Below are 26,203 nucleotides of genomic sequence, written 5' to 3' on the forward strand. Positions count from 1 at the left end.
CCTGCCACTCCCGTAGGAATTAAATGTACTTTAAACGTATGATTTCGTGTCTCATACCCTTTCGTGCACACCTCGTACGTAATAAATGAACCACCTTTGCAATTAGCATCGTTCACAGAGATAAAAGCGAACGCTTCATCATTTAATCATTTGGTACAATATTTCGCTGTTATCATCGACGAATTAAGAAACTTAGTTCGTTTAAACAACGATGTTCGGCATCATCGGTTTTCCGTTTTGTAAAATCGTAAATAACTAACCAGCGAATCACACGGCGCCAGAATTGCTCCCACCCGGAAGCGATTCTCCACCGGAAGTTGTCACGATATGAGCTTTTGGTGCTGACTTTGCGTTTTATAAACAATGCGTGAGGTTCGACATTATTTTGATCGCAAAAGAAACTGAAGAATCGGAGTGAATTTAAAAAACAAACACACAGGTACTTTCTTGTTCGTTCTTCAGTTTAAATGTTTCGCGTTGACCGTTCCCATAATGCGTTATGTGCATCACAAAGTAGGAAGGAGATCTCGGCCGGAACCTCGATTCCCGTGTTTGAGTCTTCAGTCTCCTGTTGCTTTAGTTTCTGCGGGTTGAACCATTGGTTTCTTTTGACCAGCTTCGAGTTTGGGTTTCCTTGATATTCCCTCTGATTGTTCCGTCCGATACTCCCACGTTTGTAGGGATGTGCACACACACACACACACACACACACACACACACACACACACACACACACACACACACACACACACACGTTTCCGTCCACTTTAATTGGACTTCTTCATTCGTACATAGTACGAGGCTGCGGGATGACATCATTGTCTGAGGGTGCGGCTGTGCCGCTGATGTAGTGCCCCCTGCTGGTTCGGACAGGAATTTGTAATTTCTTCAGGATGCCGGAGATGGCTCGCCCACTCTTCGCGAAGGACACCGTGGGATCTTGAACGTCCATGGACGGGACGCCCGTTTAACGTCCATCCGAGGGACGATTCGCACATTGATGAATCACGTTGCCTGTGAAACACCAGAATGACGGTTGGTAGCCGGTTCGGCATTCGAACGCATGACGCAAGTGTGCGGAACTCGAGGCTTCACAGTTCACGAGGTTGAAGTGAAACTCCTGATCAAACATTCCTTTCGGTCAAACCGTCAACCTGTGACGTGACGCAATGACCAATCTTTCTCTTGCTTCACTTTGTCGAAACATGATAGAGTCACTATTACAGTTTGGGAACATGATGTAGTCACTATTACTATTAGTATTACAGTTTGGGAACATGATGTAGTCACTATTACTATTACAGTTTGGGAACATGATGTAGTCACTATTACTATTACAGTTTGGGAACATGATGGAGTCAGTATTGCTATTACAGTTTGGGAACATGATGGAGTCAGTATTACTATAACAGTTTGGGAACATGATGGAGTCAGTATTACTATTACAGTTTGGGAACATGATGGAGTCACTATTACTATTACAGTTTGGGAACATGATGTAGTCACTATTACTATTACAGTTTGGGAACATGATGGAGTCAGTATTACTATTACAGTTTGGGAACATGATGGAGTCACTATTACTATTACAGTTTGGGAACATGATGGAGTCAGTATTACTATTACAGTTTGGGAACATGATGGAGTCACTATTACTATTACAGTTTGGGAACATGATGGAGTCACTATTACTATTACAGTTTGGGAACATGATGTAGTCACTATTACTATTACAGTTTGCGAACATGATGGAGTCAGTATTACTATTACAGTTTGGGAACATGATGGAGTCACTATTACTATTACAGTTTGGGAACATGATGGAGTCAGTATTACCATTACAGTTTGGGAACATGATGGAGTCACTATTACTATTACAGTTTGGGAACATGATGGAGTCAGTATTACTATTACAGTTTGGGAACATGATGGAGTCAGTATTACTATTACAGTTTGGGAACATGATGGAGTCAGTATTACTATTACAGTTTGGGAACATGATGGAGTCAGTATTACTATTACAGTTTGGGAACATGATGTAGTCACTATTACTATTACAGTTTGGGAACATGATGGAGTCAGTATTACTATTACAGTTTGGGAACATGATGTAGTCACTATTACTATTACAGTTTGGGAACATGATGGAGTCACTATTACAGTTTGGGAACATGATGGAGTCACTCTTACTATTACAGTTTGGGAACATGATGTAGTCACTATTACTATTACAGTTTGGAAACATGATGGAGTCACTATTACAGTTTGGGAACATGATGGAGTCACTCTTACTATTACAGTTTGGGAACATGATGTAGTCACTATTACAGTTTGGGAACATTATGGAGTCACTATTACTATTACAGTTTGGGAACATGATGGAGTCAGTATTACTATTACAGTTTGGGAACATGATGGAGTCAGTATTACTATTACAGTTTGGGAACATGATGGAGTCACTATTACTATTACAGTTTGGGAACATGATGTAGTCACTATTACTATTACAGTTTGGGAACATGATGTAGTCACTATTACTATTACAGTTTGGGAACATGATGTAGTCACTATTACTATTACAGTTTGGGAACATGATGTAGTCACTATTACTATTACAGTTTGGGAACATGATGTAGTCACTATTACTATTACAGTTTGGGAACATGATGTAGTCACTATTACTATTACAGTTTGGGAACATGATGTAGTCACTATTACTATTACAGTTTGGGAACATGATGTAGTCACTATTACTATTACAGTTTGGGAACATGATGGAGTCAGTATTACTATTACAGTTTGGGAACATGATGGAGTCACTATTACTATTACAGTTTGGGAACATGATGTAGTCACTATTACTATTACAGTTTGGGAACATGATGTAGTCAGTATTACTATTACAGTTTGGGAACATGATGTAGTCACTATTACTATTACAGTTTGGGAACATGATGTAGTCACTATTACTATTACAGTTTGGGAACATGATGTAGTCACTATTACTATTACAGTTTGGGAACATGATGTAGTCACTATTACTATTACAGTTTGGGAACATGATGTAGTCACTATTACTATTACAGTTTGGGAACATGATGTAGTCACTATTACTATTACAGTTTGGGAACATGATGTAGTCACTATTACTATTACAGTTTGGGAACATGATGTAGTCACTATTACTATTACAGTTTGGGAACATGATGTAGTCACTATTACTATTACAGTTTGGGAACATGATGGAGTCAGTATTACTATTACAGTTTGGGAACATGATGGAGTCAGTATTACTATTACAGTTTGGGAACATGATGGAGTCACTATTACTATTACAGTTTGGGAACATGATGGAGTCAGTATTACTATTACAGTTTGGGAACATGATGGAGTCACTATTACTATTACAGTTTGGGAACATGATGGAGTCACTATTACTATTACAGTTTGGGAACATGATGGAGTCACTATTACTATTACAGTTTGGGAACATGATGGAGTCAGTATTACTATTACAGTTTGGGAACATGATGTAGTCACTATTACTATTACAGTTTGGGAACATGATGGAGTCACTATTACTATTACAGTTTGGGAACATGATGGAGTCAGTATTCCTATTACAGTTTGGGAACATGATGTAGTCACTATTACTATTACAGTTTGGGAACATGATGGAGTCAGTATTACTATTACAGTTTGGGAACATGATGTAGTCACTATTACTATTACAGTTTGGGAACATGATGGAGTCACTATTACTATTACAGTTTGGGAACATGATGGAGTCACTATTACTATTACAGTTTGGGAACATGATGTAGTCACTATTACTATTACAGTTTGGGAACATGATATAGTCAGTATTACTATTACAGTTTGGGAACATGATGTAGTCATTATTACTATTACAGTTTGGGAACATGATGGAGTCACTATTACTATTACAGTTTGGGAACATGATGGAGTCAGTATTACTATTACAGTTTGGGAACATGATGGAGTCAGTATTACTATTACAGTTTGGGAACATGATGTAGTCACTATTACTATTACAGTTTGGGAACATGATGTAGTCAGTATTACTATTACAGTTTGGGAACATGATGGAGTCACTATTACTATTACAGTTTGGGAACATGATGTAGTCACCATTACTATTACAGTTTGGGAACATGATGTAGTCACTATTACTATTACAGTTTGGGAACATGATGTAGTCACTATTACTATTACAGTTTGGGAACATGATGGAGTCACTATTACGATTACAGTTTGGCAACATGATGTAGTCAGTATTACTATTACAGTTTGGGAACATGATGTAGTCACTATTACTATTACAGTTTGGGAACATGATGGAGTCAGTATTACTATTACAGTTTGGGAACATGATGTAGTCACTATTACTATTACAGTTTGGGAACATGATGGAGTCACTATTACTATAACAGTTTGGGAACATGATGTGGTCAGTATCACCATTACAGTTTGGGAACATGATGTAGTCACTGTTACTATAACAGTTTGGGAACATGATGGAGTCACTATTACTATAACAGTTTGGGAACATGATGTAGTCACTGTTACTATTACAGTTTCGGAACATGATGTAGTCACTGTTACTATTACAGTTTCGGAACATGATGTAGTCACTGTTACTATAACAGTTTGGGAACATGATGGAGTCACTATTACTATTACAGTTTGGGAACATGATGTAGTCAGTATTACTATTACAGTTTGGGAACATGATGTAGTCACTATTACTATTACAGTTTGGGAACATGATGTAGTCAGTATTACTATTACAGTTTGGGAACATGATGTAGTCACTATTACTATTACAGTTTGGGAACATGATGGAGTCAGTATAACTATTACAGTTTGGGAACATGATGGAGTCAGTATTACTATTACAGTTTGGGAACATGATGGAGTCAGTATTACTATTCCAGTTTGGGAACATGATGTAATCAGTATTACTATTACAGTTTGGGAACATGATGTAGTCACTATTACTATTACAGTTTGGGAACATGATGGAGTCACTATTACTATAACAGTTTGGGAACATGATGGAGTCACTATTACTATTACAGTTTGGGAACATGATGTAGTCAGTATTACTATTACAGTTTCGGAACATGATGTAGTCACTGTTACTATAACAGTTTGGGAACATGATGTAGTCAGTATTACTATTACAGTTTGGGAACATGATGTAGTCACTATTACTATTACAGTTTGGGAACATGATGGAGTCAGTATAACTATTACAGTTTGGGAACATGATGGAGTCAGTATTACCATTACTGTTTGGGAACATGATGTGCTCGGTATTACCATTACAGTTTGGGAACATAATGTGGTCAGTATTGCCATTACAGTTTGTGAACATGATGTAATCAGTATTACCATTACAGTTTGGGAACATGATGTGGTCAGTATTGCCATTACAGTTTGGGAACATGATGGAGTCAGTATTACCATTACTGTTTGGGAACATGATGTGCTCGGTATTACCATTACAGTTTGGGAACATAATGTGGTCAGTATTGCCATTACAGTTTGGGAACATGATGGAGTCAGTATTACCATTACAGTTTGGGAACATGATGTAGTCAGTATTACCATTACAGTTTGGGAACATGTAGTCAGTATTACCATTACAGTTTGGGAACATGATGGAGTCAGTATTACCATTACAGTTTGGGAACATGTAGTCAGTATTACCATTACAGTTTGGGAACATGATGTAGTCAGTATTACCATTACAGTTTTGGAACATGATGTAGTCAGTATTACCATTACAGTTTGGGAACATGTAGTCGGTATTACCTTTACAGTTTGGGAACATGTAGTTGGTATTACCATTACAGTTTGGGAACATGTAGTCAGTATTACCATTACAGTTTGGGAACATAATGTGGTCAGTATTGCCATTACAGTTTGGGAACATGACGGAGTCACTATTACTATTACAGTTTGGGAACATGATGTAGTCACTATTACTATTACCGTTTGGGAACATGATGGAGTCAGTATTACTATTGCAGTTTGGGAACATGATGGAGTCACTATTACTGTTACAGTTTGGGAACATGATGTAATCACTATTACCATTACAGTTTGGGAACATGATGGAGTCACTATTACTATTACAGTTTGGGAACATGATGTAATCAGTATTACCATTGCAGTTTGGGAACATGATGTAGTCACTATTACTATTACAGTTTGGGAACATGATGTAATCAGTATTACCATTACAGTTTGGGAGCATGATGTAATCAGTATTACCATTACAGTTTGGGAACATGTAGTCGGTATTACAATTACAGTTTGGGAACATGTAATCAGTATTACCATTACAGTTTGGGAGCATGATGTAATCAGTATTACCATTACAGTTTGGGAACATGATGTAATCAGTATTACCATTACAGTTTGGGAACATGATGTAGTCACTATTACTATTACAGTTTGGGAACATGATGTAATCAGTATTACCATTACAGTTTGGGAACATGATGTAGTCAGTATTACCATTACAGTTTGGGAGCATGATGTAATCAGTATTACCATTACAGTTTGGGAACATGTAATCAGTATTACCATTACAGTTTGGGAACATGATGTAATCAGTATTACCATTACAGTTTGGGAACATGTAATCAGTATTACCATTACAGTTTGGGAACATGATGTAATCAGTATTACAATTACAGTTTGGGAACATGTAATCAGTATTACCATTACAGTTTGGGAACATGATGTAATCAGTATTACCATTACAGTTTGGGAGCATGATGTAATCAGTATTACCATTACAGTTTGGGAACATGATGTCGGTATTACCATTACAGTTTGGGAACATGTAGTCGGTATTACCATTACAGTTTGGGAACATGATGTAATCAGTATTACCATTACAGTTTGGGAACATGTAGTCGGTATTACCATTACAGTTTGGGAACATGATGCAATCAGTATTACCATTACAGTTTGTGAACATGATGTAGTCAGTATTACCATTACAGTTTGGGAACATGATGTAGTCACTATTACTATTACAGTTTGGGAACATGATGTAATCAGTATTACCATTACAGTTTGGGAACATGATGTAGTCACTATTACCATTACAGTTTGGGAACATGATGGAGTCAGTATTACCATTACAGTTTGGGAACATGATGTAATCAGTATTACCATTACAGTTTGGGAACATGTAGTCGGTATTACCATTACAGTTTGGGAACATGATATGGTCAGTATTACCATTACAGTTTGGGAACATGATGTGGTCAGTATTACCATTACAGTTTGGGAACATGTAGTCGGTATTACCATTACAGTTTGGGAACATGATGCAATCAGTATTACCATTACAGTTTGTGAACATGATGTAGTCAGTATTACCATTACAGTTTGGGAACATGATATGGTCAGTATTACCATTACAGTTTGGGAACATGATGTGGTCAGTATTACCATTACAGTTTGGGAACATGTAGTCGGTATTACCATTACAGTTTGGGAACATGATGCAATCAGTATTACCATTACAGTTTGGGAACATGATATGGTCAGTATTACCATTACAGTTTCGGAACATGTAGTCGGTATTACCATGACAGTTTGGGAACATGATGTAGTCAGTATTACCATTACAGTTTGGGAACATGATATGGTCAGTATTACCATTACAGTTTCGGAACATGTAGTCGGTATTACCATTACAGTTTGGGAACATGATGTAGTCAGTATTACCATTACAGTTTGGGAACATGATGTAATCAGTATTACCATTACAGTTTGGGAACATGATGTAATCAGTATTACCATTACAGTTTGGGAACATGATGTAATCAGTATTACCATTACAGTTTGGGAACATGATGTCGGTATTACCATTACAGTTTGGGAACATGTAGTCGGTATTACCATTACAGTTTGGGAACATGTAGTCGGTATTACCATTACAGTTTGGGAACATGATGCAATCAGTATTACCATTACAGTTTGTGAACATGATGTAATCAGTATTACCATTACAGTTTGGGAACATGATGTAATCAGTATTACCATTACAGTTTGGGAACATGATGTAATCAGTATTACCATTACAGTTTGGGAACATGTAGTCGGTATTACCATTACAGTTTGGGAACATGATGCAATCAGTATTACCATTACAGTTTGTGAACATGATGTAGTCAGTATTACCATTACAGTTTGGGAACATGTAGTCGGTATTACCATTACAGTTTGGGAACATGATGCAATCAGTATTACCATTACAGTTTGTGAACATGATGTAATCAGTATTACCATTACAGTTTGGGAACATGATATGGTCAGTATTACCATTACAGTTTGGGAACATGATGTGGTCAGTATTACCATTGTAGTTTGGGAACATGATGTAATCAGTATTACCATTACAGTTTGGGAACATGATGTAATCAGTATTACCATTACAGTTTGGGAACATGATGTAATCAGTATTACCATTACAGTTTGGGAACATGATGGAGTCAGTATTAGCATTACAGTTTGGGAACATGATGGAGTCAGTATTACCATTACAGTTTGGGAACATGATGTAATCAGTATTACCATTACAGTTTGGGAACATGATGGAGTCAGTATTACCATTACAGTTTGGGAACATGATGGAGTCAGTATTACCATTACAGTTTGGGAACATGATATGGTCAGTATTACCATTACAGTTTGGGAACATGATGTGGTCAGTATTACCATTGTAGTTTGGGAACATGATGTAATCAGTATTACCATTACAGTTTGGGAACATGATGTAGTCAGTATTACCATTACAGTTTGGGAACATGATGTAATCAGTATTACCATTACAGTTTGGGAACATGATGTAGTCACTATTACCATTACAGTTTGGGAACATGATGGAGTCAGTATTACCATTACAGTTTGGGAACATGATGTAATCAGTATTACCATTACAGTTTGGGAACATGATGTAGTCACTATTACTATTACAGTTTGGGAACATGATGTAATCAGTATTACCATTACAGTTTGGGAACATGATGTAGTCACTATTACCATTACAGTTTGGGAACATGATGGAGTCAGTATTACCATTACAGTTTGGGAACATGATGTAATCAGTATTACCATTACAGTTTGGGAACATGATGTAGTCACTATTACCATTACAGTTTGGGAACATGATGTAATCAGTATTACCATTACAGTTTGGGAACATGATGTGGTCAGTATTACCATTACAGTTTGGGAACATGATGTGTAGTCAGTATTACCATTACAGTTTGGGAACATGATGTAATCAGTATTACCATTACAGTTTGGGAACATGATGTAATCAGTATTACCATTACAGTTTGGGAACATGATGTAATCAGTATTACCATTACAGTTTGGGAACATGATGTAGTCACTATTACCATTACAGTTTGGGAACATGATATGGTCAGTATTACCATTACAGTTTGGGAACATGATGGAGTCAGTATTACTATTACAGTTTGGGAACATGATGTAGTCAGTATTACCATTACAGTTTGGGAACATGATATGGTCAGTATTACTATTACAGTTTGGGAACATGATGTAGTCAGTATTACCATTACAGTTTCGGAACATGTAGTCGGTATTACCATTACAGTTTGGGAACATGATGCAATCAGTATTACCATTACAGTTTGTGAACATGATGTAATCAGTATTACCATTACAGTTTGGGAACATGATGCAATCAGTATTACCATTACAGTTTGTGAACATGATGTAATCAGTATTACCATTACAGTTTAGGAACATGTAGTCGGTATTACCATTACAGTTTGGGAACATGATGCAATCAGTATTACCATTACAGTTTGTGAACATGATGTAATCAGTATTACCATTACAGTTTGGGAACATGTAGTCGGTATTACCATTACAGTTTGGGAACATGATGTAGTCAGTATTACCATTACAGTTTGGGAACATGATGTAGTCAGTATTACCATTACAGTTTGTGAACATGATGTAATCAGTATTACCATTACAGTTTGGGAACATGTAGTCGGTATTACCATTACAGTTTGGGAACATGATGTAGTCAGTATTACCATTACAGTTTGGGAACATGATGTAGTCAGTATTACCATTACAGTTTGGGAACATGATGTAATCAGTATTACCATTACAGTTTGGGAACATGATGTAATCAGTATTACCATTACAGTTTGGGAACATGATGTAGTCAGTATTACCATTACAGTTTGGGAACATGATGTAGTCTCTATTACCATTACAGTTTGGGAACATGATGTAATCAGTATTACCATTACCGTTTGGGAACATGATGTAGTCAGTATTACCATTACAGTTTGGGAACATGATGTAGTCAGTATTACCATTACAGTTTGGGAACATGATGTAATCAGTATTACCATTACAGTTTCGGAACATGTAGTCGGTATTACCATTACAGTTTGGGAACATGATGTAGTCAGTATTACCATTACAGTTTGGGAACATGATGTAGTCTCTATTACCATTACAGTTTGGGAACATGATGTAATCAGTATTACCATTACCGTTTGGGAACATGATGTAGTCGGTATTACCATTACAGTTTGGGAACATGATGTAATCAGTATTACCATTACAGTTTGGGAACATGTAGTCGGTATTACCATTACAGTTTGGGAACATGATGTAATCAGTATTACCATTACAGTTTGTGAACATGATGTAATCAGTATTACCATTACAGTTTGGGAACATGATGTAATCAGTATTACCATGACAGTTTGGGAACATGATGTTGTCAGTATTACCATTACAGTTTGGGAACATGATGTAATCAGTATTACCATTACAGTTTGGGAACATGATGTGGTCAGTATTACCATTACAGTTTGGGAACATGATGTGGTCAGTATTACCATTGCAGTTTGGGTACATGATGTAATCAGTATTACCATTACAGTTTGGGAACATGATGTAATCAGTATTACCATTACAGTTTGGGAACATGATGTAGTCAGCATTACCATTACAGTTTGTTTGTTTTCTTCTTGTTTTTTTTTTGTATACAAGATCGAGGCTCGTGAAAGAGCGAACATTAATCACACAGAAAGACAAACCGACACATAACACATATAAAATGGGGAGCGGTAGACAAGATGCGGCGAGAGGGGGAGGAACACAAACACAACATCTGAGAGCAGGGACATCGAGAGATCTGTGGGAGGGAGAGGGCTTTGGGGGGGGGGAGGCATGGGAAGGGGGGGGTGGGAGAGGTATAAAACATATGGACACTGCCGGGACTTCCAGGAAAGAAGTTGGAATTTCAAACAAGGTGGATCTGGGGTGAATTAGTGGTGGTAGAAAAGATCAATCTTTTGGATGGGGAAAGATAAGAGATGGTGGTGAACAGCTGTTTTAAAGACCTGGAGGGAGGAGTGGGATTGAAGGGAGTGTGGGAGTTTGTTCCAGAGGCGGGAGAAAAGAGGAATGAAAGAGTGAAGGTGAGCAGAGAGCCGAGATTTCGGCAGTTTAACCATCAGAGGGTTGCTGGCAGATCTTGTGCGACCTGTAGGAATATTTGGGGGACAAAGCACAGAGAGACTGGAGGAGCAAGGCCAGAGAGGAGTCGGTAGAAGACAGAAAGACCACCTACCTGTCTGCGGTGCGTGAGTGAAAGGCCCTCGGAGATAGCTTCATCACGGGAGATTCCAATGATTCTGAAAGCTTTGGTTTCAACAGCGTGAAGCCGAGCGAGGTGTGAGGCAGGAACACCGGCCCATAGGGGCGAACAATATTCCATTGAGCTGCAGATGAAAGCCTTGTATGTGGTGAGGAGCTCAGGTGTGCCGAGGAAGGACTTCGCACGACGGAGGATGCCCAGTCGGCGACTGGCTTTGGAGGCCAGCTTGGAAATGTGGTTTTCCCAAGAAAGATCATGGCAGATAGTGAGACCCAAAAGCTTGAGCGACAGAACTTCTTGGAGAGGATTGTTGAGAAAGTAGATGGGAGGGTTGTCCAGTCGATCTTTTTGGAGAGACATAGTAAGAGTGTGAGATTTGTCAGGATTGAAAGACATTTTCCACTTGTTTGACCAGTCTGTGATTTTGTCCAGGTCTTCAGAGAGTGAGGAGGCTGCAGACTGCCGATCTGAGGGAAGAGGAATGGAGCGGCAGAGAGTGGAGTCATAAGCAAAGAGATAGAGAGGATTTTACAGAGAGTCGGAGACATCATTGATAAAGACCAGAAAAAGCATAGGGCCCAGAACACTGCCTTGGGGAACTCCAGCCTGAACAGGAAGGGGAGATGAGAGAAATCCATTCAGGGCCACACGTTGTCTACGACCAGAGAGGAAGTCCGCAAGCCATGCATGGAGATTTCCATGGATACCATAGGAGGAGAGTTTGGTGAGCAGAGCTGGGTGCCAGACCGTATCGAAGGCACGTGATATGTCAAGGGAGACGGCTCTGATTTCCTGTTTGGCATTGAGGACCTCCATCCATTGTTGAGACAGCAGAAGCAGCATGTCCAGAGTAGAATGACCTGGTATGAATCCAAATTGATGATCGGAGATCAAGCCATTGGAGAAGAGGAAGGATTTGATATCCGAAGCAATGATGGATTCCATGACTTTGCTGATAATTGGGAGCAGGCTGATTGGTCTGTAGTTGCAAGGATCTGTTTTTGCACCTTTTTTGTGTAAAGCGGTAATGTTAGCTGATATCCAGGATGCTGGCAGATGACCTTGAGCAAAAGAGAGGGTGAAAATAAAAGAGAGAGGGTGAGATAGAGCGGCAGAGCAGGATTTTAGGACACGTGGGCTGATGCCGTCTGGTCCATTTGCAGAATCAGAGTCGAGGTTTGACAAAAACTCCTCCACCTTGTCAGGAGAGAAGGACACAGAGTCCAGGAGCAGTTGGGTTCGACTGGGTAAGGTGGGAACAGAGAGAGATGGGTTTGGGACTAAAGATTTTGAGGCAAACACAGTTGAGGCATTCGGCTTTGTCATGTGCGGTGTCAACTGTGTCGCCATTTGAGGTAAGGGAGGGGATGGAGGGGGAACAAACACCAGAAACGGATTTGACCAGACGCCACCAGGATTTGGAGGAAGGAGACAGGTTTGAGAGTTCATTCTTGAGTGTGGAGAGATTGTGCTTCCTGGCACTCCTGAGGGTAGACACATACTTGTTCCGAGCGTGGTGGAAGGAACTGAGATTGCCTTCAGTTGGATTTGCCTTCCAAGAGGCAAAGGCAAGTTGTTTCAGGGCAACTGCCTCACCACAAGATTCAGTGTACCATGGACGGGAGGAAGAGTAAGACAACTGAAGACGAGATTGGATAAATCTGTGCATGAGAGAGAGCAGTTTGCTTTGTAAGAATTCCCAGGAAGAATTTATGTCAGAGGCAGTGGAGATGGGAGACCAGTCCAGATGATTGATGGCTGCTTGAAGACCGTGCCAGTCGGCCTGAGTGAAATGCCAGACTCGGCGACGCTGAGGAGGCTTTCTGAGAATGGCTAGAGAGATGTCCACTTCAACAAGCCCATGATCAGAAGAACCGATTGGGGCAGAAGAAGAGCTGCAGACATTAGCAGGGAAGTTTGTCATAACCAAGTCTAGAAGAGAAGATACTCCATTGGCTAAAATCCGGGTCGGGAAATTGACAGATTGTGTCAACATGTAGTTTTGGAACATGTAGTCACTATTACTATTACAGTTTGGGAACATGATATAGTCAGTATTACTATTACAGTTTGGGAACATGATGTAATCAGTATTACCATTACAGTTTGGGAACATGATGTGGTCAGTATCACCATTACAGTTTGGGAACATGATGTAATCAGTATTACCATTACAGTTTGGGAACATGTAGTCGGTATTACAATTACAGTTTGGGAACATGTAATCAGTATTACCATTACCGTTTGGGAACATGTAATCAGTATTACCATTACAGTTTGGGAAGATGATGTAATCAGTATTACCATTACCGTTTGGGAACATGATGTAATCAGTATTACCATTACAGTTTAGGAACATGATGTAATCAGTATTACCATTACAGTTTGGGAACATGATGTAGTCAGTATTACCATTACAGTTTGGGAACATGATGTGGTCAGTATCACCATTACAGTTTGGGAACATGATGTAGTCAGTATTACCATTACAGTTTGGGAACATGATGTAATCAGTATTACCATCACAGTTTGGGAACATGATGTAATCAGTATTACCATCACAGTTTGGGAACATGATGTAATCAGTATTACCATCACAGTTTGGGAACATGATGTAATCAGTATTACCATCACAGTTTGGGAACATGATGTAATCAGTATTACCATCACAGTTTGGGAACATGATGTGGTCAGTATCACCATTACAGTTTGGGAACATGATGTAGTCAGTATTACCATTACAGTTTGGGAACATGATGTAATCAGTATTACCATTACAGTTTGGGAACATGATGTGGTCAGTATCACCATTACAGTTTGGGAACATGATGTAGTCAGTATTACCATTACAGTTTGGGAACATGATGTAATCAGTATTACCATCACAGTTTGGGAACATGATGTAATCAGTATTACCATCACAGTTTGGGAACATGATGTAATCAGTATTACCATCACAGTTTGGGAACATGATGTAGTCAGTATTACCATTACAGTTTGGGAACATGATGTGGTCAGTATTACCATTACAGTTTGGGAACATGATGTAATCAGTATTACCATTACAGTTTGGGAACATGATGTCATCAGTATTACCATTACAGTTTGGGAACATGATGTGGTCAGTATTACCATTACAGTTTGGGAACATGATGTGGTCAGTATTACCATTACAGTTTGGGAACATGATGTAGTCAGTATTACCATTACAGTTTGGGAACATGATGTGGTCAGTATTACCATTACAGTTTGGGAACATGATGTAATCAGTATTACCATTACAGTTTGGGAACATGATGTGGTCAGTATTACCATTACAGTTTGGGAACATGATGTGGTCAGTATTACCATTACAGTTTGGGAACATGATGTAATCAGTATTACCATTACAGTTTGGGAACATGATGTGGTCAGTATTACCATTACAGTTTGGGAACATGATGTAATCAGTATTACCATTACAGTTTGGGAACATGATGTGGTCAGTATTACCATTACAGTTTGGGAACATGATGTCGTCAGTATTACCATTACAGTTTGGGAACATGATGTGGTCAGTATTACCATTACAGTTTGGGAACATGATGTCGTCAGTATTACCATTACCGTTTGGGAACATGATGTGGTCAGTATTACCATTACAGTTTGGGAACATGATGTCGTCAGTATTACCATTACCGTTTGGGAACATGATGTGGTCAGTATTACCATTACAGTTTGGGAACATGATGTAATCAGTATTACCATTACAGTTTGGGAACATGATGTGGTCAGTATTACCATTACAGTTTGGGAACATGATGTGGTCAGTATTACCATTACAGTTTGGGAACATGATGTAATCAGTATTACCATTACAGTTTGGGAACATGATGTGGTCAGTATTACCATTACAGTTTGGGAACATGATGTCGTCAGTATTACCATTACAGTTTGGGAACATGATGTGGTCAGTATTACCATTACAGTTTGGGAACATGATGTCGTCAGTATTACCATTACAGTTTGGGAACATGATGTCGTCAGTATTACCATTACCGTTTGGGAACATGATGTGGTCAGTATTACCATTACAGTTTGGGAACATGATGTAATCAGTATTACCATTACAGTTTGGGAACATGATGTGGTCAGTATTACCATTACAGTTTGGGAACATGATGTGGTCAGTATTACCATTACAGTTTGGGAACATGATGTCGTCAGTATTACCATTGTCGTCAGTATTACCATTACAGTTTGGGAACATGATGCAGTCAGTATTACCATTACAGTTTGGGAACATGATGTCGTCAGTATTACCATTACAGTTTGGGAACATGATGGAGTCACTATCATTATTACCATTACAGTTTGGGAACATGTTGGAGTCACTATCATTATTACCATCACAGTTTAGGAACATGATGGAGTCACTATCATTATTACCACTAGGGCATGCCCGTACTATATCTATATCTAAAATTATATCCCCCCCCTCTATTTACATGAAATGGTTTGGTCCAAAGCGAACGGCTTGCGAGTGGTGACAATCCCCCCCCTCTATTTACATGCAATGGTTTGGTCCAAAGCGAACGGCTTCCGGAGTTTGGTAAAGAAATCGCCATCGCGTGCACAAACGCGCAGGAAAGCGAATGAATCGCAAATTCGTTTTTATTAGTTTTAAAACTTTATTAAAACATAGTTTAACGCCAACATAGTTTGCAAACGTGAAATAAATGAATACGCTGTCAAATGTGCCATCCGAGGCAGAGTGTGTCCTCCACGTTCGGCACACGCGATCGTTCGCTGCTCTCTGATTGGTTGAATCGTTTTTTGGACATAGCTCGGTAAGTAATTGTCCGATTAATATGAAACCTTGAAAAGGCACATCCTCGGGTCCCCAGCAATATACCTGGCAAGTTTCAAGTATATCGGACCGGTAGTTGTCGAGAAACAGCGGTCACAGACAAACAAACAAACGTACAGACAGACAGACAGAGATTACTGGAATTATAGATAGATTACAGTTTGGGAACATGATGGAGTCACTATCATTATTACCATTACAGTTTGGGAACATGATGGAGTCACTATCATTATTACCATTACAGTTTAGGAACATGTTGGAGTCAGTATTAAGGGCCTGTCTGATTAAGGGCCAGAACCGATTGGCTCTCTGACCGTGACCGCGCTACCTTGACAAATCCGGGCAGCAGGGAATAATGGGGAGGATTTGCCCTCCCCAACTTGTGTTGGGAGGTACAACCACTGCAAAGAGGCGTCCCCGATAGTTGTCCTCCAGGTGTTGTTGTGTTGCCCCAGTCAGTTCTGGTGGAACAGACCAGCAAGACGGAGATGGCCAATCGATCTCCCAGGAGCGACCCAGAGATCCCTCACATCCAGGATGTTGTGCTCTTGCCTACGTGAAGCCAGGATATGTTTTATTGTGTGGAGAGGCCTGGCGGTGGTGGCAGGTGTCATAGAGTCTGTTTGTTCTGTAAAAGTTGTGGGTGATATCCGCAGCGAAGGTGTGAAAGGTGAACACAATCAGACCTGGGGAGTCGTTTCTCTGTGTCATCGATGGGTGGGGGTTTTGTACCCAAGATACTGCTTCGGCCCACCTTGTTTATTGCGTTTATGGTGATGTTGGTGTGAATGTGTTTCTTGTCGTTGCTGTTGTTTGGTGGGGGAATGTTATTTGATTTATTACATTATTTGATGCAATATTTATATAGATTGTGACTCTTAAAATCATCTTTTCTCCATTAAATTTGGAAAAATGGTTTTTCTTGTTAATTTGGTTGTCGACGCCTTGCCTGGACTCGCATATAAGCTGTCCAGCCTGGGTTCGAATCCTGATCCAGCTATAACCAGTCATCCCAGTGTTCACGGGCAGGGTGATCCATCGGTATGTGCCGCCTCTCGGGTGGACGTTAAACTGAGCTTCCTGTTGGTGGACATTCGATGGTGGACATTAAATGTCCCACAGTGTCCTTTATGAGAGGTAAGGGATGTATTAAAAGTAAGGGAGGTCAGGGAGGGAGGTAAGGGAGGCATTAAAAGAGAGGCTAAGTAGGGTAGAGGATGATGTGGTTGAGCTTGAACGTGGTTGGATGTCAATGAAAGATAGTCTGTTGGGAGCCGTTGGTGAGGTATGTGGATGGACAAAAGGACAACCGAGGCACTCGGAAACATGGTGGTGGGATGATGAAGTTGGAAAGAGGATTGACGAGAAGAGGAAGAAGTTCAAGGAGTGGCAGAAGGCGAAGGGTACGGGAGCAGAAAAAGCAGAGCATGAAAGTTATAAGGCTGCCAAGAAGGCTGCAAAGAAAGAGGTAGCAAAGGCGCAGGAGGCATGTAGGAAAATGTTCGGAGAACGCTTGGATTTGGAAGAGGGTCAGAGAGCGGTATTCAGGATTGCAAAGCAGATAGCGAAAGAGAGGTGTGATATGATGGGGGTGAGTTGCTTGAAGGATGAAGTGGGACAAATCATTGTGGACCCAGATGAAATTAAAGGAAGATGGAAAAGATATATGGAAATGCTGTTGAATACAGAGAATGAATGGGATGGCAACATCGAGAGTAACCCAGTTTTAGGACCGGCAGAGAAGATAACTGAGAAGGAAGTTGAGGAAGCGATAAAAGCAATGAAGAGTAGAAAAGCGGGAGGGCCGACGGGAGTTGTCGGAGATATGTTGAAGGCAGCAGGAAGTTGGGGTGTGAAGAGAATGACAGAGATCTGTAATCTGGTGGTGAAAGAAGGCCGCATTCCAGTGGATTGGGAACCGAGTACCCTCGTCCCTCTATACAAGGGGAGAGGTGACCCTCTGGAGTGTGGCTCGTACCGAGCGATAAAGTTATTGGAGCATGCAATGAAGGTATTGGAAAGGGTGATGGAGAGGAGGATAAGGAAGAAAGTGAAGATCGACAAAATGCAGTTTGGATTTATGCCAGGAAGAGGAACGACAGACGCGCTCTTTATTGTGAGGCAGTTGCAGGAGAAGTACATGGAGAAGAGGAAGAAGTTGTTTCTTGGGTTTGTTGATCTGGAGAAAGCATTCGATAGGGTTCCACGCAAAGTATTGACATGGGCATTGAGGAAGTTAGGAGTGGAGGAATGGTTGATCAGAGTAGTGATGGCAATGTACAAAAGAGTGCGCACAGCTGTAAGGACGAAGGACGGGAACAGTGGTGAGTTTGAGCTGAAGGTGGGAGTGCATCAGGGGTCGGTATTAAGTCCACTACTATTTGTAGCAGTGATGGAGGTGCTGGCTCAGAACGTAAAGGAGGGTTTACTGTGGGAGTTGTTGTATGCAGATGATCTGGTGTTGATTGCAGAAAGTATGGATGGACTGAAGGAAAAGATGAACAAGTGGAAGGAATGTATGGAGACAAAAGGTCTGAAGGTGAATATAGGAAAGACGAAGGTGATGGCAAGTGGTAAAGCATGTGGTGAGGTGGAAAGAACTGGGAAGTGGCCATGTGCTGTGTGCAGGAAGGGTGTCAGAGTGAACTCCATTCAATGTACAATGTGCGCTGAGTGGGTTTATCAAAAATGTAGTGGTCTGAGAGGGTCATTAACCAGTGTGGCAGCTACATTCAAATGTAAGGTGTGCACAGAGGGAGCTGCAGATGGAGGAAATGTTGAGTTGGATCTTGGAGACGGCGTGAAGCTGGAAGGTGTGAAAACATTTTGCTACCTCGGAGACATGCTGAATGGAGAAGGTGGATCACACACGGCAACGGTTGCTCGAGTGAGATGTGCATGGAAGTAGTTTCGGGAACTGAGTGGCGTGCTGATGAGGAGGGGAGTGTCGTTGAAGCTGAAGGGAAAGGTGTATGCTGCATGTGTGAGAAGTGTTATGATTTATGGGAGCGAGACATGGGTCATGAATGTAGAGCAGCAACGGAGGCTGGAAAGGGTGGAAATGCGAATGGTTCGGTGGATGTGCGGAGTATCGTTGAGAGAGAGGAAGACAAATGATGAATTGCGAAAGATGATGTGAATAGAGCCTGTGATTGATGCTGTGAAGAGGAACAGGTTGAGATGGTTTGGTCATGTGTTGAGGAAGGATGAAAGTGACTGGTTGAGAAGAGTGATGGAAATGAATGTAGAAGGAAGTAGAGGACGGGGAAGACCGAGAAAGACTTGGCTAAAGATGGTGGAAGAAGAAATGCGGGCAAGGGGGTTAACAAGGAGATGCAGAAAATAGGGCAAATGGAGAAGATTGTCATGGGGACCGCAAGGCTAACCCCCGCTCTGGCAGGGAAAATCGCCTTAAAATGCATGTTGTTGTTTTTTTTTTTTTTTTTGTCGTGTCCTTTATGAAGTCGGTGAGCTATCGGCGGCACCATGGCCAATTTACAAATCCCTACCCTAACCAGCAGAAGGCGTTGCATCAGTGGCACAGCTGTGCCCTCAGCCAATGATGTTGCCCTGTGCTGCATATGAGACAAGAAGATTCCCTTACTTCGTGTCACTGTTTCCCCACTGTCGGTTCTTTGCCTTTTTACCGTCCGTCATATTGCTCTTACCTGAGCCTCGATCTTTTATTTTTTTTTAATAAGAAAAAAATGGCAGTTGTCGTGGAATTCCTACTTGCTGCTGTGTTATTTATTGATGCAATTGTTGTGGAGATTATTTGCACCACTCTTTACTCCCCTGTACCTTGTACCCACAGAATGTGGCTGTTGCCGTTTGCGTTGGCATTATGCATCTGCACGCCAGGCCGGGCAGACAGCCTGGAAGCTGCGGTTCCCTGGCTTGGCCGAAAGATCCGTGGTCTCCGTGAGGAGATACGCAAGTTCGACGACTACCTGGTTATAGCCATGGATTGTTTGGGTGGGGAAGATGGGATCTGCCAATTCCGCTGCGCCTCTGGTCAGACTTGACTGCTGGTTCCTGAAATATCTTATGTAAAGGGTACTGGCAGCTGTTTTCTTGTCCTGCTAATCCCCAATACAACAACAACAACAACAACAACAGGCATTTTAAGGCCATTTTCCCTGCTGGAGCGGGGGTTAGCCTTGCGGTCCCCATGACAATCTTCTCCATTTTGCCCTATTTTCTGCATCTCTCCTTGTTAATCCCCTTGCCCGCATTTCTTCTTCCATCATCTTTAGCCAAGTCTTTCATAGTCTTCCCCGTCCTCTACTTCCTTCCACATTCATTTCCATCACTCTTCTCAACCAGTCACTTTCGTCCTTCCTCAACACATGACCAAACCATCTCAACCTGTTCCTCTTCACAGCATTAATCACAGGCTCTATTCCCATCATCTTTCGCAATTCATCATTTGTCTTCCTCTCTCTCAACGATACTCCGCACATCCACCGAACCATTAGCATTTCCACCCTTTCCAGCCTTCGTTGCTGCTCTACGTTCATTACCCATGTCTCGCTCCCATAAATCATAACACTTCTCACACATGCAGCATACATACACCTTGCTAATCCCCAATGGGCCTCATATATAAATGTTGTCACAGCGACCGAGTTTGTTCACCATCTCGAATGGCAAAAGGGAGTTGTTGAGTGAGCAAGGTGTGATTACGCGTATCTTGACATGAATATTTGGTTTTCATGCAGAAAGGGTCGATTCAGATCCATAAAGTATACCTAAGAATCGTGGTCAACTGGGAAATTCATGGCCCTCTCCCAACTGTCCAACCTGCTCTCCCTCAGTGTGATAACTACAGTTTAGTAGAAACACGAGGACCCGAGGAGAAGCATCACCATATTTGATTGTCGATTTCATCAAGAATTAAATAAAAACGAAGTCCCAATGTTATTTTTGTTTGCAATAAGATTATTTTAAACTACCTTTTACATCTGCTTTGTGTTTTGGGTTGCATTGTTGTTTGATCATTTAATTGTTGTGAGTAAGGTAATTTACATTCTCTTTTATATCCAAAGTCAAGGCTCATAGAAGAGCACAGTGATTACAGGGTAGTGAGGAACAGGCAGACAGAACAAGCAGTGGGATGAATGAATAAGAAACTTGAACAACACTAAGTGGAGCGCAAAACTCCGCCAGGCTGAACACTTTACGTTTTGGTACCACACTGGTAGTGATAGGCCGGATCTGGATTCAAACCTGAGCCAAAATCTAATCGGCTTGTTCTTGTCACCTACCCAACCCATCTGCCAAGTGTCGGCCGAATCCATCCAAATCTTTTTGAGACCGTGCTATACTGCATGTCGTTTTTGGGCCCATCTCTCAATGGTGAAGAAGAATGGTGGAATTTATATTTTAATTTTTTTAATCCGTTCATGTCATTTTGTGATAGTCACAATAGAACTATGTGACTTCTGACTTAACCAGCACTTCACAGCAGCATTGACATCATTGTCGGAAGAAAAATGATCCACAGAGAGGTGTTCCTTACGTTTAGGGAAGAGATGAAAATCTTATGGAGCCAAGTCCGGGCTGGCGATCCTTTGTGGTGGTACTCCATTGACCATCTCTTACTCCCAGGATCGTAACGGTGCACTCAACTCTCATCTCCAGTCAGTCAGTCATCCCAACTCTCATCTCCAGTCAGTCAGTCATCCCAACTCTCATCTCCAGTCAGTCAGTCATCCCAACTCTCATCTCCAGTCAGTCAGTCATCCCAACTCTCATCTCCAGTCAGTCAGTCATCCCAACTCTCATCTCCAGTCAGTCAGTCATCCCAACTCTCACCTCCAGTCAGTCAGTCATCCCACCTCTCACCTCCAGTCAGTCAGTCATCCCAACTCTCATCTCCAGTCAGTCAGTCATCCCAACTCTCATCTCCAGTCAGTCAGTCATCCCAACTCTCATCTCCAGTCAGTCAGTCATCCCAACTCTCATCTCCAGTCAGTCAGTCATCCCAACTCTCATCTCCAGTCAGTCAGTCATCCCAACTCTCATCTCATCAGTCAGTCATCCCAACTCTCATCTCCAGTCAGGCAGTCATCCCAACTCTCATCTCCAGTCAGTCAGTCATCCCAACTCTCATCTCCAGTCAGTCAGTCATCCCCACTCTCACCTTCAGTAAGTCAGTCATCCCAACTCATCTTCAGTAAGTCAGTCATCCGAACTCATCTTCAGTAAGTCAGTCATCCCAACTCATCTTCAGTAAGTCGGTCATCCCAACTCTCATCTCTAGTCAGTCGGTCTTCCCAACTCTCATCTCCAGTCAGTCAGTCATCCCAACTCTAATCTCCAGTCAGTCAGTCATCCCAACTCTCATCTCCAGTCAGTCAGTCATCCCAACTCTCAACTCCAGTCAGTCATCCCACCTCTCATCTCTAGTCAGTCGGTCTTCCCACCTCTCATCTCCAGTCAGTCATCCCAACTCTCATCTCCAGTCAGTCAGTCATCCCACCTCTCACCTCCAGTCAGTCAGTCATCCGAGCTCTCATCTGCGGCGCTTCACAGCACTGACATCTTGCTGCCTTCTGCCATCAATGCAGAGGTAGCACGCTTACCTCTAGGTTGTCCAGTTTGAGTTTTATTCCCAACCCCACTCTGTTGGATCGACGCTTTGCAGGCAAGGTGTTGCATCACAAAGACAGGGTGTCCCTTGGATGGACGTTAAGGCAGGTGTCTCATATGTTAAAGATCTCACCGTGTCCTTTGATCAAGAGTAGGCAGATTAAGAACCGTATCCTGAACAGACTACAAAAATTCTGACCCTAACTCACAGGGGGCACTGCATCAAACCTCACAAGCAAGATGCTACCAGCACCTACCGCACACATGAGACGATTTGTGATATTTTGTTTAATTATAAAAAAACAGTTTATAGTTTGGAGAATCCATAAACACTTTGCTCTTCCAGGAGCCTTGATCTTGAACAGGAAAAATAACTTTAAAACTTTACAAATGCCTTCTCTTGTTCCAAGGTGCCACCCCTCAAAGACGCTTTGGCTTTCGCCCACCACCTGTAAACGGTTGTGGATCTCCGGCATTCGGTCTCCACGTGAGTGTTCATGTTGACTGACAAACTGGCATCCCTGTTGTATCCGTTCTATCAGCCCGTCCGCCCGTGCAGCAGATGAGGTTTTCCAATTGCTCGTGTGCGTCTTTCTGTTTCTCTCGTGCATAACTTGTTTTTACTATTTGAGGTTTTGTCATCAAATTGTCAACAAACCTTTATGATGAGAATATGGAGAACAATAATTAATAAATGAATGTGGCCCTGAATGGGTTTCTCTCATCTCCTCTTCCTGTTCAGGCTTGAGTTCCCCAAGGCAGTGTTCTGGGCCCTGTGCTTGTTCTGGTCTTCATCAATGATCTCTCCGACTCTCTGGGAAATCCTCTCTATCTCTTTGCTGTTGACCACTCTCTGCCCCTCCATATCCCCAACCCTCAGATCGGCAGTCTGCAGCCTCCTCACTCTCTGCAGACCTGGACAATATCACAAACTGGTCAAACAAGTGGAACATGTCTTTCAATCCTGACAAATCTCAAACTCTCACGATGTCTCTCCGAAAAGACCGACTGGACAACCCTCCCATCTACTTTCTCAACAATCCTCTCCAATAAGTTCTGTCACTCAAGCTTTTGGGTCTCACTATCTGCCATGATCCTTCCTGGGAAAACCACATTTCCAAGCTGGCCTCCAAAGGCATTCGCCGACTGGGCATCCTCCGCCGTGCAAAGTCCTTTCTGGGCACATCTGAGCTCCTCACCACATACAAGGCTTTCATCCGCAGCTCAATGGAAGACTGCTCTCCCCTCTGGGCTGGTGCTCCTGCCTCACACCTAGCTCGGCTTCACACGGTTGAAACCAAAGCATTCGGAATCACTGGAATCTCCCGAGATGAAGCCGATTCTGAAGGCCTTTCTCTCTCTCACCGCAGGCAGGTAGGTGGTCCTTCTGTCTTCTACCGACTCCTCTCTGGCCTAGCTCCCCCTGCTCTGTCTGTGCTCTGTCCCCCAAATATTCCTGCAGGACACACAAGATCTACCCACAACCCTCTTCTGGTGAAACTGCCAAAATCAAGACTCTCTGCTCACCTTCACTCTTTTATCCCTCTTTTCTCCTGCCTCTGGAACAAACTCCCTCACTCCCTTCAATCCCTCTCCTCCCTCCAGGTCTTTAAAACAGCTGTTCACCACCATCTCTTATCTTCCCCCATCCAAAACCTTGATCTTTTCTACCCCCGCCAATTCACCCCAGATCCACTTTTTTGAAATATCGACTTCTTTCCTGGAAGTCCGAGCAGTGTCAGTGTTTTATACTCTCCCACTTCCCCCCCCCCCCCCCTTCCCATGCCTCCTCCCACCAAGCCCTCTCCCTCCCACAGATCTCCCGATGTCCCTGCTCTCCATCTTGTTCTCCCGCTCCCTTTATCATATGTTTTATGTGTCAGTTTTTATTTATTTATCAATGTTGCCTCTTACACGAGCCTCGATGTTGTATACAAAACAAAATAAAAAAATATTAAAAATGTACAATTAGAATGTGAGTACGTCTATAACGTACGTGCAATTAGAATGCGAGTACGTCTATAAAGTACGTGCAATTAGAATGTGTGTCCATAAAATATGTACAATTGGAATGTGAGCGTATATAAAATACGTACTTTAAAACCACACAAAACAAGTCTGGGTGAGGTTATGCAATTCTTGATTGCTCGTAGTTTTTGATGAAAACCTTCCCTACACACGACTTCATTTCAACGTCAACGTACATTCATAATGTGCATGCACACAACATGGTGCACCAATTTTTGCCTGCCATAATTATCAACATTTTTTTTTTTTTTTTACGAGTGGTCACTTTCCAAGGATTTCGAGAGATAGACGTCTCACATTATGTGTACCTGCAATGATCCCGATTTAGAAATCTTTCTCAGAAACCTTTGGCATTCTCAGTTTAACCCGAACGCCCTATGTTACCTCTTTCACATGTTTTGGCTAACGCATCTTCCTTTTCCCAGTTGGACGTTCGTATTCCGGCGATGACCCGCTGCTGCAACCATCACGATGCATGTTACGACTCGTGTGGAGTCAACAAAGCAAAATGCGATGCAGAATTCCTTCAGTGCCTGAACCACATTTGCTCTGACGTTCGCCAAGCCATTGGTCTGACTTCTTCACTGTCAGGTACTCGATTTGAGGCTAACTCCATCACCGACATATTAACACATTAAAAGCTTCGTTTCCTTTAAAGATTGAGCAAAACTTTCAAATCTATTGTATGAATCAAAATCCTGTTTGGTTTTGGCCGATACTTCTTCAGAATGGCAAAAAAATCCTTTTGTAAAATACTAGCCGAAAGCACCCGGCGTTACCCGAATTCTTTTTGAATTAATTTACTACTATAACTCAGCTTTTACTCGTGGCCGTAGAAGATTGACTACGATAATTCAGCTCAGCTTTTAATTGCGAAATGGGCCCAGTTTGGCCGAGGCGGCCTCGACCGGCCTATAACCTTCCTGGGACCCGTCCTGACATTTTTTTGTTTCAGAGGTTTCCTCCTATCTTTAACCGTTCAGGAGATTAGCGCATGCAAATAAACAAACAAACAACCA

The 26,203-nt window shown here is 41.6% G+C and overlaps 1 protein-coding gene across 2 annotated transcripts in view; it reads left to right on the forward strand.

Moving 5' to 3' along the window:
* The first annotated feature begins 285 nt into the window (after nucleotides 1–285).
* Nucleotides 286–26,203, forward strand: part of LOC137421718 (group XIIA secretory phospholipase A2) — a 33,883-nt gene continuing 7,965 nt past the window's right edge. Inside the window, exons 1-4 of one of the 2 annotated variants that reach the window (XM_068108039.2) lie at nucleotides 286–439; nucleotides 20,377–20,576; nucleotides 23,567–23,643; nucleotides 25,610–25,775. In XM_068108039.2, the coding sequence (XP_067964140.2) occupies nucleotides 20,378–20,576; nucleotides 23,567–23,643; nucleotides 25,610–25,775 (442 nt within the window). In that variant the 5' untranslated portion in view covers nucleotides 286–439; nucleotide 20,377. The remainder of the gene's footprint in view (nucleotides 440–20,376; nucleotides 20,577–23,566; nucleotides 23,644–25,609; nucleotides 25,776–26,203) is intronic. The other variant, XM_068108047.2, reaches the window with a different exon arrangement.

The sequence above is a fragment of the Myxine glutinosa genome, chromosome 1 (assembly GCF_964187855.1).
Source record: "Myxine glutinosa chromosome 1, kmMyxGlut1.1, whole genome shotgun sequence".
In the NCBI taxonomy this organism is placed as follows: domain Eukaryota; kingdom Metazoa; phylum Chordata; class Myxini; order Myxiniformes; family Myxinidae; genus Myxine; species Myxine glutinosa.